The 15,899-nt window shown below is 35.3% G+C and overlaps 6 protein-coding genes across 6 annotated transcripts; 5 read left to right on the top strand and 1 right to left on the bottom strand.

Annotated features, from left to right (window-relative positions):
• Positions 1-4,819: 4,819 nt before the first annotated feature.
• N7466_006972 (uncharacterized protein) lies at positions 4,820-5,695 on the bottom strand (the record flags this gene model as incomplete). The annotated part of the gene is made up of 5 exons (XM_057166361.1): positions 4,820-4,825; positions 4,889-5,013; positions 5,066-5,256; positions 5,311-5,398; positions 5,458-5,695. The coding sequence occupies 5 exons, from the start codon at positions 5,693-5,695 to the stop codon at positions 4,820-4,822; spliced, it is 648 nt and encodes a 215-aa protein (XP_057019402.1).
• Positions 5,696-6,441: 746 nt separating this feature from the next.
• On the top strand, positions 6,442-7,375 carry N7466_006973 (uncharacterized protein; the record flags this gene model as incomplete). Its single annotated transcript, XM_057166362.1, has 3 exons — positions 6,442-6,919; positions 6,971-7,080; positions 7,136-7,375. 3 exons carry the CDS (start codon positions 6,442-6,444, stop codon positions 7,373-7,375), a joined length of 828 nt encoding a protein of 275 aa, XP_057019403.1.
• Positions 7,376-7,812: 437 nt separating this feature from the next.
• Positions 7,813-8,568, top strand: N7466_006974 (uncharacterized protein; the record flags this gene model as incomplete). The annotated part of the gene is given in 5 exon segments (XM_057166363.1): positions 7,813-7,876; positions 7,928-8,031; positions 8,072-8,149; positions 8,184-8,420; positions 8,434-8,568. Coding segments are annotated over 5 exon segments (618 nt in total), but the record flags the coding sequence as incomplete, so codon positions are not given.
• A 1,717-nt stretch (positions 8,569-10,285) lies between these two features.
• Positions 10,286-11,368, top strand: N7466_006975 (SWIRM domain-containing protein; the record flags this gene model as incomplete). Its single annotated transcript, XM_057166364.1, has 1 exon — positions 10,286-11,368. One exon carries the CDS (start codon positions 10,286-10,288, stop codon positions 11,366-11,368), a length of 1,083 nt encoding a protein of 360 aa, XP_057019405.1.
• Positions 11,369-12,550: 1,182 nt separating this feature from the next.
• On the top strand, positions 12,551-14,080 carry N7466_006976 (CDC50/LEM3 family protein; the record flags this gene model as incomplete). The annotated part of the gene is made up of 6 exons (XM_057166365.1): positions 12,551-12,647; positions 12,715-12,751; positions 12,825-12,921; positions 12,994-13,705; positions 13,759-13,921; positions 13,981-14,080. 6 exons carry the CDS (start codon positions 12,551-12,553, stop codon positions 14,078-14,080), a joined length of 1,206 nt encoding a protein of 401 aa, XP_057019406.1.
• A 649-nt stretch (positions 14,081-14,729) lies between these two features.
• Positions 14,730-15,727, top strand: N7466_006977 (zinc metalloprotease; the record flags this gene model as incomplete). Its single annotated transcript, XM_057166366.1, has 2 exons — positions 14,730-15,014; positions 15,068-15,727. 2 exons carry the CDS (start codon positions 14,730-14,732, stop codon positions 15,725-15,727), a joined length of 945 nt encoding a protein of 314 aa, XP_057019407.1.
• Positions 15,728-15,899: the final 172 nt, after the last annotated feature.

Raw genomic sequence — 15,899 nt, forward strand, 5'->3', positions numbered from 1 at the left:
TAATAAAATAATTTTATATAAAAACTTTTTTATAAACTAATAATAATAAATAATTAATCTTAAGAATTACTATATTTATAAATATTTATTAATATTAATTAATTTTTATTAAAATAAGATAAATATATTTATTTTTAATAATATAATTATAAAATTTAAATCTTTTTATAATTATTATATATTTATTTAATTATATAATTAAATCTTATTTATATAAAAATAATAAGATTTTATTTAGATATTTATAATATTTTTTAATAAATTATTTATATTTATTTTAAATTATATTAAATATAATTTTTTAATTAAATTATTATTTATTTATTAAATTAATTTTTATTATTTATTTAATTTATTTTTTAATAAAAAATAAGAATTAAGATTAATTAATATTATTATATTAATATTAATCTTATATTTTAAAAATTATTATAAAAAAAATCTTTTTAATAAATTTTTATAAAAAACTTAAATATATTTTTTTAGAATTTTTTAAATATAAATATTCTTATAATAAAAAATCTTTATATTTACTTTTTTTTTAATCTTTTTAAAAAAGATTTTTTTATAAATAAAAAATAGATTTATTTTTATTTATAATTTATATAATATATAATAAATTTATTTTTTATTTAAAAAATTAAAAATTATTTTTTAAAAATTATTTTTTAAAAATTATTTTTTAAAAATTATTATTTTTTATATTATATATTAAAAAAATATAATAAAATTAATAATTTTAATTATATAAGATTATAATTAAGATTATTTAATTAAAATAAAGATTTTAATTATAAAAAAAATTATAATTAAGAATAAATTTATAATTTATAAAATTAAGAATCTAAATATAAATTTATTTAATTTATTTTTATAATTATTTAAATAATTATATAAATTCTTAAATTAATAAGATTTTATTATTTAATAATATAATTTTTAATTTATTTTTTTTTAAAATAAAAGAAATATAAAAATATATATTAATCTAAAATTAATTATTATATTTATATTTATTATATTTTTATTTATTTTAATTATTATTAAAAAATATATAAAAAAATTATTTATAATATTTAATAAATCTTATATTAAATAAGATTAATTTAATTTATAATTTATTAAATAAAATAATCTTAATTTAAGATTAAATATAAGATTTAATAAATCTTTTTTTTTAAAATAAAAATATAAAAAATCTTTTTTAAATAATTAATAAAATTTTATATTAATTATTTCAATTTTTTAATATAATTAATCTTATTATATTAATAATAAATATAAATTATTAATTAAATTTTATTTTAGTTTTTTATTTAAAATATAATAAAATATTTTTAATTATTAAATTAATAAAATATAATTAAAAAATCTATAATAATTAAATTAATTTATTTTATATATTAATAAAAAAATATAATTAAATATATAATATAATTAAATAAAAAAAAAATTTCTAAATTTAAATAATTTTTAAATAATATTTTTAAAAATAAATATTTAAATATTTATTTTTATTTATTATTATTATAATTTAAGATTAATATTCTTATAAAAATATTATATTAAAATATTTTTAAGAATATTAAGATTAATATTAATTAAAATTTAATATAATTTTATAAAATATTATTATATAAATTTCTTTTTTTAATATATAATATTAAATTTTTCTTTTTTTTTTTTAAGATATTCTAAAAAATTTTATTTAATCTAAATTTTAAAATCTTTATAAATTATAATTAATTTTATATAATTTTTTTTTCTTTTTTATTTAAAGATTTTTTAGATTTTATTAATTTAATTTATTAATTTATTAATTTATTATTAATATAAATAATTTTTAAATTATTAAAAGATTAAGTTTTTTTAAAAAATTTTATATTTTAAAAATAATATTTATAATTTATAAAAAATTATTAAATTATTTAATATTAAATCTTATTAAAATATCTATTAATAAATTAAATATTTTTTAATAAGATTTTATTTAGATTTATTTTAATCTTAATACAATTAATTCTAAAAAAAAATTCTAAAAAAGAATTATTAATAATTAAATATAGATTTTTATATATAATATTTTATAATTTTATTATTTTCTTTTTTATATTTAATATTATAAAATATAAAATAATTAAAATAATAATATTTAGATTAAATATTTTTTATTATATTTCTTAAAAGACTTTTTTTTTAATTTATTATTAATAAAATATTAATAATCTTTTATAATAAAATTTAATTAATTATAAAATATAATAATTATATTTAATTAAAAATATTCTTAAGAATATTTCTTATTAAAAAACTTATTAAGATATCTAAAATATTTTAGTTTATATATTTATTATTTTAATATATTTTATAAAGATTTTATTTAGTATAATAATTTTTATATATTTAGAAATAATATATAATTTCTTTTAAGAATATATATATTTTTTTTTAATTTTATATATTCTTAATAATAGAATTTTTTAGATAATTTAGGATAGATCTATCTAAATATATAAATCTTTAAAAAAAAAATTAAAAATATCTTAATATTTTAATCTAAAAATAATCAATTATCTTTAATTAATTATAATAATAAGAGATTATAGATTTTAGATATATTATTATATATAATTTAGTTAAGAATATATAATATTTCTATATATTAAGAATAAGATTAGATAAAATCCATTAATCTTAATAAAATTAGCTAAGTAATAATAGAGTTAGATAAAATTAGATAAAGTTATTCTAATATATCTAGATATTTCTAGATATAAGAGATATTATCTTATTATCTTATTAATATATTTAGTTATTATTATTATTTAATAAGATAAGATAATAATTAGGATATTTAATTAAGAAGCTCTTAATTAGAATCTCTTAGATTATTCCTACTATAAGTATAATAAGATAAATATATAATATATCTTACTTATATATCTTAATTTTATTAAACTTAGAACTAGGATTCTTACTCTAAATTAAGATCTTAGAGACTAAACAAGATAATTAATAATACTAAAGTTAGTCCTTAAAATAGTATTATTTATACTTAGAATATATCTTCTAGGCTAGTTCTACTACCTATTAGAGATATTCTATAATATAATTAATAAAATAGCTATTAATATAGCCTAAATATATCCCTTAGAGTATCTATAGGTCTTAAGATACTATTATTATCTACCCTCTTATACTAGTTTTAATTATATAAGAATACTATAATTTATTAAGGATAGAGGGTTATATATAATTAAGTACTATAAGAAATACTCCTAAATACTATAGATCTATTACTTATTAGTTAATTAATCTACTTCTACTAATATTAGTAGTATATAAATTAGGTAAGATTATATAAACTATAAGAGAGTAAATTAAGTATATTAATAGGGTATAAGTAGTAAGAGAGATTACTAGGTATAGAAGAAGGGGTACTTAGAGGTTTTAGTATTTAGTTTATTTAGTATAGCCTTAGTAGGCCTCTTATTTATATTATTTATTTCCCTTATTTATTTTATTTATTTATTCTACCTACCAGTCCCTGATACTATATAATAGCATAATTCATCTTATGATATAGTAATTCTAGCTATCTTATAGTACCCTACTAGTAAATTGGGCTAAAAGCCTGATAGATCTATGAATGAATTTTTTTTTAAAAAAAAAAAAAAAAAAGTATAAAAAATAAAATAATAAGAATTTTATATTTAGATAAAGAATTAAAGATTATTTATAATTAAATAAAGATTAATTCTTATTAGAATTAATCTAAGAGATTTTTATTTTATTATTTTATCTATAAATAATATATAGATTCTTATCCTTTATTAATTTATCTTTACTAAATATAATATTATCTTATTTATTCTTATATTCTTTTATAATATTATTAATCTAAAAAGATTAATTAATAACTAAATTTAGTATAATATAAATTTTATCTTTAAAAGAAATTATTATTATAATAAAAAAAAGATTATTTAGATAAAAAACTTATAGAGAATATTTAGATTATTTTAAGAAATAAGCTTTTAAAAAAAAGCTTAAAAGGATTTATTATTCTTTTATTCTTTTAGATTAAATAAGATTAGGCTTATAATTATTAAGAGTTAATATATTAAGATTCTTAAGATCTTATAATAATAATTATATAATAAGAATAGCTATATAATTAAAGATTAGATATTTAATATCTAGATAAATAGAATAAATAAATAAAAAGAAAAAGAAAGAATCTAGGATTCTAGAAGAAAGAATAAGATTTAATTATTATATAAATAATATAATAAGGGGAGTTCTACTAAGTTTAGCTTAGAATCCTATAATTAATATAAGATTCTTTTAGTATTTATATAATAAAAGATAACTAAGAATAAGATAATAAATATAATATTTAAGTAAATAAATAAAGTAAGGAATATAAGATTATATATATAATATACTTTTATATACTAATTAGTTAGAATATAGAAGACTATAAAAGAAGAAGTTAATACTATATTTTAGCAGAAATAATACTAAGACTTCTATCTCTTACTATATAGTAGCTTATATACTTAGAATCTTATAATTTAAAGGAATAGCCCCTTAAATTACTAATAGTTTTAGTATATAAACTACTAAATAGACTTAAGAATAAGTATAAGAATTAATATAAGAATGGACCTAAGGAGGGACTTAAGAACAGACTTGAGAATAGACTTGAGAAATGAGAATAGACTTGAGAATAGACTTGAGAATAGACTTGAGAAATGAGAATAGACTTGAGAATAGACTTGAGAATAGACTTGAGGCAGATCAAGATATCAATACGTCAGTACTAGGTGGATATTAGAATATTCCAATCAACCAAATCTCATAATAAGCATAAACATAAACGAACCTTGGATGTATTGTTGATTTTCATAAAGGCAAACCAGGTATCATCACAAGCAATGCCGTAGACCTCACAGTCTTTCTTCCCCGTCCTTTCTCCCCCCCCCCCCCCCCCCCCCCGATGTACCATTGCTAAATCAAATTAGATCCAAATCAAGTTCCAATGGACTTTAGAAGCGCTTACACATGTACCCCAAAGTCTGTGCGATATCGGCGAAGCCTAGGTTCGTTGTCTTGGCCTCCATTAAGATCACGTTCACAGCAAGTTCATCTTCTTCGCCATACCAGATTGCATAATCTGGCCGGCCGGTGAGTCTGACTTCCTTTCCGTGTATCATCAAGCCTTCTTGGGACCATTGGTGTTCGGTATTAACACTAATAGGTTTGGTGTGTGGGGGCCTATGGCGAGAAGCTTCCCGATGGGCATACATGAGGAGTAGATTTAGCTTCCATCTGATATTCGCTTCGTTGGATTTACTCAAATTGAGTGTCTCATCAACAAGCGATAATTGCTCGCCTAAATTAATAATCATTAGCTTAATACTAAAGCTTTATCACTGTTTCATCCTAGCTCACCTAGGCCAGCAGGGAGGTGGAGGGGTGGGATTTCTGTAAAATGCTTCTTGTTGGCCGATATCTTTAGCCCAAAGATTTGTATTATCTCCTTTTCGTCTAATTTCAACACAGCGATGCTTCGAACCGGAGGATTTTCAGATAAATCTTTGCTTAGTTGCAGCAAGTGGGAGTCTGTGTTTTTCTCCCGGTCGATGAAATTTCGTATAACTTCTCGAATCCGGTGTAGTGATGGGCCCATTGTGCTGGTAGTACAGCATGGTGAGCACAAGATGTGGAGATTTGGGAAAAGGATCAGAAACAAAAGACTTGCTTCTCGAAGCTAGATGAATCAATCAAGTCCCAGTTGTTGCTTGAGTGCTGTAGCCCGAAGATTTCTTCTCTTCTATCTCTTTTGCGTGCAGAGTAGAGACAGGTATATTTCGAACCCCTGCATTTTCGGATAAATCTTTTTCTAGTTGGAGTAGGTTCGAGTCGGTCGTTTTCTTGCGGTCAATGAAGTTTCGAATAACTTCCCGTATACGGCTCATCGATGGACCCATATTGCCGGTAAGCACAAACTGTGGAAATTCGAGAAAGAGACCAGAAGCAAAAGAATTGCTTCTCGAAGTTAGATGAATCAATCGAGGAAATGATTAGAAAGTTGACGAGGGAAAAGAAGGCGGCAGGAAATGATTGGAAAATTGATGTAAGAGAACAAGAGAACAAGTCAACTAGGAGGAGGGCGAGAACGTAATGCGGTAGTATTGGGTGCTGCAAGGGAGAAAGAAAGAAGAAGAAGAAGAAGAAGAAGAAGAGAAGAAGAGAACGAGCTATATCTACACAGAGAAGAGTGAGAGTATAGGTTCATCGTGATGACACCCCCTTAAGTCTTCGGCAAACTCATTTATTCCCTTCACCATCTCTCCTATAAAGAAACTTACCGCCCGAACTTTTCATAGGCAAGACTTACTCCCCTTCTCCATATCCTATTATCTATCACCAAAGATGTCGCAGATTCCTACACGGGAAGTTAGCGAACTATCCCTCTCAGATATTGAACTTGCTTTTCATCTTATCCGAGGTGGTAACACGGACTGGACTCTGTATCAAGCTCCATTCCAGATCTCTGAAATTTCCAGTTCTTACCTTAGGGCTCTTGACGCCTCAATTTTCAACAAGGATGGGATACATGAGATTGCTTTGCGACAGCGGCTGGCTACGCTTCTTACTATGGTCTATTCGGTTCCCCCGAAAGACCCTCGATTCCATAGCTTGATCAAGATTTCCATCTCGGGGAAACGGCGATTCTCATTCTATCCGGTTATCTATGAGGGAGAAATGACCTGTCTTCAGGGGATCCCTGACTACTCTACTTGGTATGACCCAGAAGGCTGGGAAGAATATCTAGCTATGAACTTTTTTGTTGTGGAAACAAAAACAGGACAGTCTGGCCAATCCGTGCCACAGGGGCTTGCCTATATGGGTAATTATTGTTAATATTTCTTTTCTATTTTGATGCTAATTATCTATACAGCCATGATTCATGCACAGCGTCGGTATGAGGGCATGACTGTGCACGCGGTCTTTGGTCTCTCGACCGATAATAGCCAGTTTAATTTCCTTCAAATCAATACCAGCGGCGAGGTAGGGAGATCCTCTCTCTCCTTCTATCACAAAAAGCTAACTAATTTAAACCTAGTGGTCTCAAATTACCTTGGAGTATTCCACACACCGTCAGGAGATTGTCGAAACTCTTGCCTATATCCACAGGCATGCTTCTATACTATCGACCTTCGCTTGCGGATGTGGATCCCAAGATAAGCCCTCAGAAGCCCAAGTGGGTGGTGGGTTTCTTGCAACTGGAGGCTTGCACGCCAGGGCCCCACAAGACATAGCATGGTCTACCCTCCAAATCGAGGATCCTTTCAAAGATCTGTAAATCAGATTCAGATGATGATTCTGATTATGAATCTTTTGCTTCTCTTTTAATTCTCTCTTTTCCTGTCTTTATAAGATAACTGGATATATATATTAAGGGTTAAGTCTTTGCTATGCTGAATCCTGATCACATACTATAATATATAAAATACTTTTATAAATTAATAACCAGATTATACCTATCTACCCTGAAAACTTAGATCAAACTTTCCACACTTAAATAGAGAAGGAATCTAGTATTTACTATAAGATTCTAACATTTGAAGCTAAAGATAGTAAATATTCTATTATTATATTCTTATTTCTTCTAGAATCCTAGATTCTTTCTTTTTAGTTATTATTAAGTTCTATTTTTATTCTATCTCTTAAATAAATAAACTCTATTCTTTATTTATTAGATTATAGTAGAGATTCCCCTATTATATTCTTTTATATTAGTCGAGCCAGGAGTCAGGACCTAGGGCCTATGGTTGGAGCCTAGAGGAGGAGCAAGATACTTTGGGTATTCCTATACCCCCCTCGTTTTGTTGTTTGGTTCCAAAGTAACATAGAGAGCAGTTCCCAACCAAATATCCCCGTTGCGCCGGACACGAAATCGTCGGAACAGTTGTACGAATCGGATCAGAAGTCAAAGACTATCGTCAAATTGGCGACCGAGTAGGCGTGGGCTTAAACTGAGTTACTAAGGCTTTTATAGGTCGTCTGGGTTACTTTACTGATTGTGTTAGTGGCAACGAGTAATACTGTTCGCGGTTTAGCACCACCACCTGTCCTTGTAACATCGATGCCCTGCTTATTTTGCGATCAAGGTGCCAGATGGCTTAGCCTCTCATCTCGCTGCTCCAATGCTCTGCGGGGGGACCACGATCTATAGCCCGTTGAAGCATCATGGTTGTGGGCCGGAGAAGAGAGTGGGCATCATTGATATTGGAGGTATCGGACATTTTGGAATTATTTTCGCCAAGGCCTTGGGTGCTCAGGAGGTGGTTGCCATCTCACGTCGAGCGAATAAAAGAAGAAGAAACTTTGCAGTTAGAGGCAGACCGGTATATAGGATAGATCCGGGAGATGTTGAATCTGGCTGAAGCAAAATGTGTGCATCCATGGGTTCAAGTGGCTCCAATGAAAGACGCCAATCAAGCGCTTCTGGATACAGCAGCTGGGAAGGCCCGATTCCGTGTACTAGAAAATTAAAGAGGGCTTCTGTCTACCAAGCGAATACCAACCATTAAAATCGAAACTTTCCAGATCTTCAATGTTTCGAGTTTGTACGAGATCAATAGCTACAAAAGAGGAACCAAGGTAGGAGTGGATGTGGAGGATTTGGCGTGCTCATACGGCATCTCCAATTCCCCTTCATCATCCGCACAAAATCTTCTCCTGGTATATTACCTCTTTTGGACTAGCAGCACCCTGAATACTGTTTGGAATGGACACTTGAAGTCCTAACAGAACTGCAGTATAGATCTGGGAAAAACGAATGGAAATAAGATGGAGAAGAATCAACATATATTATATTTTCTTAATGAGTGGGATAGGTACTACCGTATTAGGGAGAAAAGGAAGGAATGAGGGATAGGAGAGGAGAGCTTTTCTCAGACTAACATTTGAACTATCTAACCATGAGCTACTATCTAATCTGATTATCCGATTATCTGATTATCTAGTCTCACACTATACTTGGAATCTTGGATATATCTCTAGGAGGGGGAATTATACAATTTAAGGCCCAAGGGCTTTATTTATCCCATAGGCCCGCCGCCCAGCATAGCTGCATAGGTAGATATCGCTATGTAGACTAGACAGTATGAGAGAGAAAAAAGGATAAGGGATTGAGGAAGGTTTTAGGAAGAGGGGATAATAGGATAATAGAAAAGCCAAAGAAAAAGAATCAAGGCCAAGAGGAAGCGTGAAGGTCATCTGTTCCTTTATCAGCCAGAAACAAGGCAACAATGTACCAGGATAGCCGTCACTAAGCCCCGAGTGAGATCAGCCTGTAAGATCGACATTGATCACACTACCCAGGTGGTAATTTTGAGGAATGATTGGTGGGACTCCAAGGGACGCTGTGGGGCAGGAAATCAGCCATTGGCGTATCGCGAGGTCTTATACGATGATTGCCCGCATGAGATGTTGTCATGGGGCCCAAATGGGGCGATCTGTGTGTCATTGGGTGCCCAGATGACTATAATAAGATGACTACGCGCCACCCCGCACTCCTACTGTACAGCCCTTTTTCTTTACAGCCCCCCTCTTCTTTGACTCATACTTGTTTCCCCCCCCCCCCCCCCCCCTTCTTCTCTTCTCTTCTTTTCCCCTCTCTTCCTCTCTTCCTCCATAACCGTAAAGATTCAATTCTTTAAAAGAATTGATTATCTTGGTTGAAGAAGACCCCTTCTTCTTTTCTTTTCTTTTCCTTCTTAGATGGAAATGAGACTCTATTGGAACGCTTTGACTCATACCTCGGCCATTGGATCTCTTATCACCGGTTATCGCCACCCTGTGACAAATCCCATGCCTTGAGCCTGCATTTCCATTGACTTCCACTTCGTCATCCGACGCTTGTACATTCAATTCGGAATTATTCAATTCGACTCTTCATTAACCTTTACATCCTCCCTTACCTCTTATTTACTTCATCGCTCGTCTACTTCCCCCCTTCCATCACCTTAGGATTCTCTTCTACAACACCCTTAAACCAACTCCCCCCGGTCTCTGCCCAAAGGGAACTCAATCTGTCTGCCTAACTGAAATTATTCTTGTTTTGATTCCCCCCCCCCCAAATTGATACTGAGAAACAAACCCAAACCGTCCTTCAATCTTATTTTCCCCTCCTCTCTTCCCCCTCCCCATTTCCCCCACCGTGGGTATGGATTCTGGTACACAACAACCGGGGAAACACTCGATCATCATGAATCGTCTTCCTGTATCAAGCCTGATGTCACCACCGGAGACGAAGCCATTGGAGAATTTCCAACACTCTCCGTTCAGCAGAAATCCTTCGTCCTTGGACATCAAATTACCCCCAATCTCAGCTGATCGCAAGCGTACACAGTCGGAGATGGATCTACCGTCGCCCCCCGTGACCCCATACACGGGCACTAAGAAGCGACACCCCCACACAGTGGAGCAGATGGAGCGTGAGGTGGGTTCCTCTCGGGACCCAGTGCTGTTTCCTCGACATGAGTCAATTGCAGGGGAGGAGCAACCGCTTTTCGGTCCCATACACTCAACCCGAGAGGCTGTTGTGGAGCAGCACATCACCTCTCACATGGCCAGATTTGATAACAAGCGTAACAAACCCACGCGCGATGAATATCTGCTTGCACTGTCGTGTGTGCCCATCGTTTCTGCCCAGTACAACCGTAATCCGGTGGCTTGGGCCCGGGAGGAACGCGAGACGCTGGAACGGCAGTTGGCCTTGATAAATCGCTACCGACCGACTGATTTGGCAGCCAATTTGAAGAAAATTGCCCCGGCCCCGAAGAAAGCAGTCATGACCCCCCGGGTTCAGCGCACCCGAGTCAAGCGCACCCCTAAATCTACCCCTAAGCAACAGTCCATGGATACCTTTGATTCTCCCCCTAGTGCCTCCAAATCACGGGCTTTGGGCACAAATCGGGATGATACCGACTTCCAGGCCCTACAAGACTTCTCGCCTCCACTGGACACGCTAGGCAACAACGCCAAAGCACTAAAGGCCGACTGGAAAGGGCAAATGCTGGATTTGAGCAATGACCCGGACCGACATATGCTCAGTCCGGCCGAGCTCAATCTGGCCTCCACCCTGCGACTCTCCTGTGCTACTTATCTGTGCAGCAAGCGCCGAATCTTTGAGGCTCGAGTGCGAGCCCTGAGCGTGGGCAAAGAATTTCGCAAGACGGATGCCCAGCAGGCCTGCAAAATTGATGTCAACAAAGCCAGCAAGCTCTGGACTGCCTATGAGCGTGTTGGCTGGTTCAAGCCAGAGTTCTTCCACCAGCATCTGAGATGATTTCATGAATACCCTCGCCTCCATCTTTCCCCCTCCCCCCTCAATAATCGCTCAATGATCTCGATCCCCCCCCCCCCCCCAACATCTCGTTTTGGCAGCGGATTCTCCCACCCCCTCTCCCATCTCTATCCATCCCCGCTCTCTTTCCCCGCAACTCGACGTTTGTGGTTTGAAGTCAATGGACGGGAGCGGTTACCCCCCTCCCCTTCAATCTCTTCTTCTTGCCGCCTTCACTCGACCTTGCCGTTCAGAAGCGAAGGCGAGCTCAAATCATTAGTCGTGCCTTATCGGTCCAAACAAATATTAATCCTCAATTGACTCCAGCTGTTTGCTGTACCTACCGGAGCTCACTCTTGGATGATCATGAAGAAACCTGCCAACTCACAGCAGTGCTTTGAATGCCCGCTACGCATGACGATACATTCATTTCCCAAGCCAGCCTTTCTCTGTCTCTCTATTCTGCCCCACATGGCTCCATATTGGGACCGTGGATACTATATCCTTTTTTCCCCTTCTCCAAATTCTCATGAAAGTTGCTATTAGTCTTACCTACGATTTTTGTTTCGTTTCTCTCTGAGGCAGTTTTTGCTTTCAAGTTTTTCGTTTCTTCTTCTATTTTTTTCTCCGGGGTTTACGGCGTTTTCATATCCATCTAGAATGGCAGGCTTGGGGCGCCACCAACTCTCACACATACCCCTTCAACACATATGGAGTTGTGAGATTTGTTTTCGGGGGGTTTTGGTTTCTCTCTTTTTTCAATTGGCTTACTCTTGCTTTATTTGCATCATGACTTGGAAGATTTCTGCGATAGCACTCGGGATGATATGATACCCTGACCGGATACGATTCTTTTGAACAATACACTGCAAATGAATTTTCTGATTCTTATAAACAATGATTATAGCCTCTAAGTAGTCTTCTCCTTCTCTAATGATCACAAGTGTCTGGGTAATGTGACTTGAATTTTGTTCAGATACGATCAGATAATTATAGATAATCAGATACTTTGTAGATATTGATTATCGCTGTTTGCCTGAAATGTGGGGCGGCTAAACACGCTAATCCAGTGATCTGGCTCCGCCCGGCGCCACCTTTTTCTGACGTCTCCCTCATTTTACACCTCGCACCACTCTTTCCCACACCCTTCCTTCTGCCTGATACGTGTCAACATTCACCGAAGTCATGTCCCAGGCCGAGGCAACCCGTGCCGAGTCTATTGACGAACAGGAACATGCCAGAGCCGATGGCGACAAAAAGCCGAAGTCCCGGCGACCCGCCAGTGCGCCTCCCCTGCTCCGACCCTCTGTCCTATCTCTGTTCTTTAACTAATTCATCCCACAACTCAGATACTGCGTTTCGCCAGCAGCGATTGAAAGCATGGCAGTAAGTGCTGGACTGTTTCATCTTTCTGGCCCATCACATGCATTTATCTATACTCACGCGCCCTTCCGCTTAGACCGATCCTAACTCCGAAGAGTGTATTGCCTCTTTTCTTTATTGTCGGGATCATATTTGCTCCCCTCGGTGGTGTCCTTCTCTGGGCGAGCTCTCTGGTACGTGCTTTTTTCCCCCCCTACGTTGTACTGTTTTATACGCCTCCCCCTAACACCTTAATATCTATCTAGGTCCAAGAGATCGTGATTGATTACACGGATTGTTATAGCGCAGCCCCAACAGCCAACCAGGCTTACATTCCCGACAGGGTCTCAATGACCTTCAAAACGAAGTCGTCAACCACACCATCATGGCAGAGAACTGTGGATGCGACAACCAATCAAACTACCTGCAGCCTTTACTTTAACATTCCCGAATCTATGGGACCCCCGGTCTTCCTTTACTACCGCCTCACTAACTTTTACCAAAATCATCGTCGATATGTTCAATCTTTGGAACTGGATCAATTGAAGGGCAGTGCTCTCAGCAACAAAACCATTGCCGGCAGCGTTTGTGATCCTCTCACTACAGACCCGGCCACCAAGAAAGCTTACTACCCATGTGGCCTGATCGCGAACTCTAGATTCAACGACAGTATCGACAGTCCTGTGCTTCTAAGCAATAACGAGACACCCTACAACATGACAAAAAAGGGCATCGCGTGGGAGAGTGACAAGGAGTTGTATCAAAAGACCAAATATCAGCATTGGGAAGTGGTTCCCCCTCCCAACTGGACCAAATACAACGGCAGCTATACAAATGAGTCTATGCCTAACATCCATGACGATGAAGACTTTATGGTTTGGATGAGAACTGCTGGACTGCCAGCTTTCAGCAAACTCTCTCGTCGAAATGACGATACTGCCATGGCTGCAGGGGATTACCGGCTGGATATCATTGACCGTTAGTCTTCATTCCTACCTCTTATGGATTTCATATCGCTTACAATCCTCTAGAGTTCAAGGTCACTGAGTATGATGGAACGAAGTCGATTTTGCTCTCTACTCGTACTGTCATGGGTGGGAAGAATCCATTCATGGGAATTGCTTACGTTGTTGTTGGAGGAGTTTGCGTACTCCTTGGAGCTCTTTTCACCATTGCTCATTTGGTTCGACCGAGGTATGTGTTTTTATCCCCTCTGGTTGACGCCTTTCACTTGATTCTTATTCCTCATGCAGAAAACTTGGGGACCACACCTACCTATCTTGGGACTCAAGCAATCAGCCAACCACCGCTATGGCTACTGGGCGAGATGACAGACTTCGTCCAAGTTCCTAATCTCCATACCAACATAAAACAGCAACGCGCATTTTCAAATCTTTCCCTACTTTGTTGGTATTCTTCCTTAATTTCCTCCCCCACCCCCTTATCATGTTTTCAGTATTATATGGGGATTCGAACCGTGTGAATAAATGAGCTGTGGACTGTCCTGGATTGGGTGTTTTACAAGGAGTTTCTATGTATCTAGTCAATAACCTCAAGAATGAGCATTCTTCTTTTTTCTCTTGCACCCTTGGGTGACATCATTATACCTCAACAGCTACTCGCATGATATATAGGGAGTACCAATGATTTTACTTGTTATTTTCCACCCTGCGGGTCTTTGCTGATCTTCTATGCCCTAGTTATGAGCCCCCTTGCTGGAGACTGGCATTCCACCATGACGCGGCATTCCCAAGACTCATGGCATCGGAGCTCAAGCAGGTTCAATGGCACCAAAAGAACTCGGGCTAAGCAAAGTAAAAAAAAAAAAAAAAAGGTAGGATTCATCAACACCTACCATTCATTCCTTGGTGTTTGTCTCTCTCTCGTTCTCTCTCTCTCTTTCGTCTGTCTCTTTTCTTTAACTTTTGTTTCCTAGTCGGTCTTTCCTCTCGTTTATTGTCGGGGGATTCGCGACTCAAGGGCACAATCTATTCCAACCATCATGGTCTGTCACTCTTTTATGCCAATCGTGCTTCTTGCCATAATCATTTTCCTGCAGCGGGCCCAGTCTAGCCCCCTTGTGTTCCAGAAACGCGGCATCTGCGCCACTGAGGATCCAGATGCATCTTTCCTGCACGCCCTCCAAAAAGTCAAGATTGATGAGGTTCATCCAGGCCCCACAGCGTCACAGGCTCGACAGGCCCCAATAGAAATCGAGACCTGGTTTCATATCGTTAGCAGCCATGCTGAAGTAGACCAGGTTACAGATTATATGATTAACTCCCAGGTCTGTCCTCAGCTTTCAAGGTCTCCAGGCTTTCTGGTTTTAACATCCCTCAGCTTTCCATTCTTCGCGACGCATATGAAGATGCTGCCATCCAATATCGCTTAGCGGGTGTCACTCGTCATGTAAATGATCTCTGGGCACAGGATGGCGATGACTTGGCCATGAAGCAGTCCATCCGGAAAGGCAGTTACCGAACCCTGAATGTTTATTTCCAAACCGATCTACAGGCATCCCCTGGACAAGCTGGACGGACTGAGCCTCGTGCGGCCTCTCAGCTGAACGATTTGTCTTCCAGTGTGCTGGGCTTTTGTACCTTGCCTGATCCAAGTGTGAACGCTAGCAGTCCCCGGGCAGATTATGTCAAGGATGGCTGCAATATCCTTGCTAAGACAATGCCTGGTGGTTCTTTGGATCTGTATAACCGCGGAGGGACTGCGATCCACGAAATTGGACACTGGAATGGTCTACTGCACACTTTCCAGGGAGAATCCTGCTCTGCAAGCAATCCCGGGGATTATATTTCCGACACTCCACAGCAATCAACCCCTACAGACGGATGTCCTAGTCAGAAAGACTCATGCCCCGATTCTCCCGGGCTTGATGCTGTCCACAACTTCATGGACTACTCATCCGATGTTTGTTATGACACTTTCAGCCCAGGCCAGATGAACCGAATGCGGAACATGTGGGCCACCATGCGTCAAGGCAAATAGAATGAAGTCTATCAAGATTCCTGAAGAGTGTTGATTTTGTATATTCTAAACACATTATGATTAACCACCTCGAAGAAGGTTTATAGTGATGACTATAAGTGCTGATTTTATACACCCACGAACAAGCGTCAGCAGGGACAGAATCTCACAATCAATAGTTCTTCAATTTCAA

This window comes from Penicillium verhagenii (genome assembly GCF_028828195.1).
Source record: "Penicillium verhagenii strain IBT 33310 chromosome Unknown utg000007l_segment0_segment0, whole genome shotgun sequence".
Classification (NCBI taxonomy): Eukaryota; Fungi; Ascomycota; class Eurotiomycetes; order Eurotiales; family Aspergillaceae; genus Penicillium; species Penicillium verhagenii.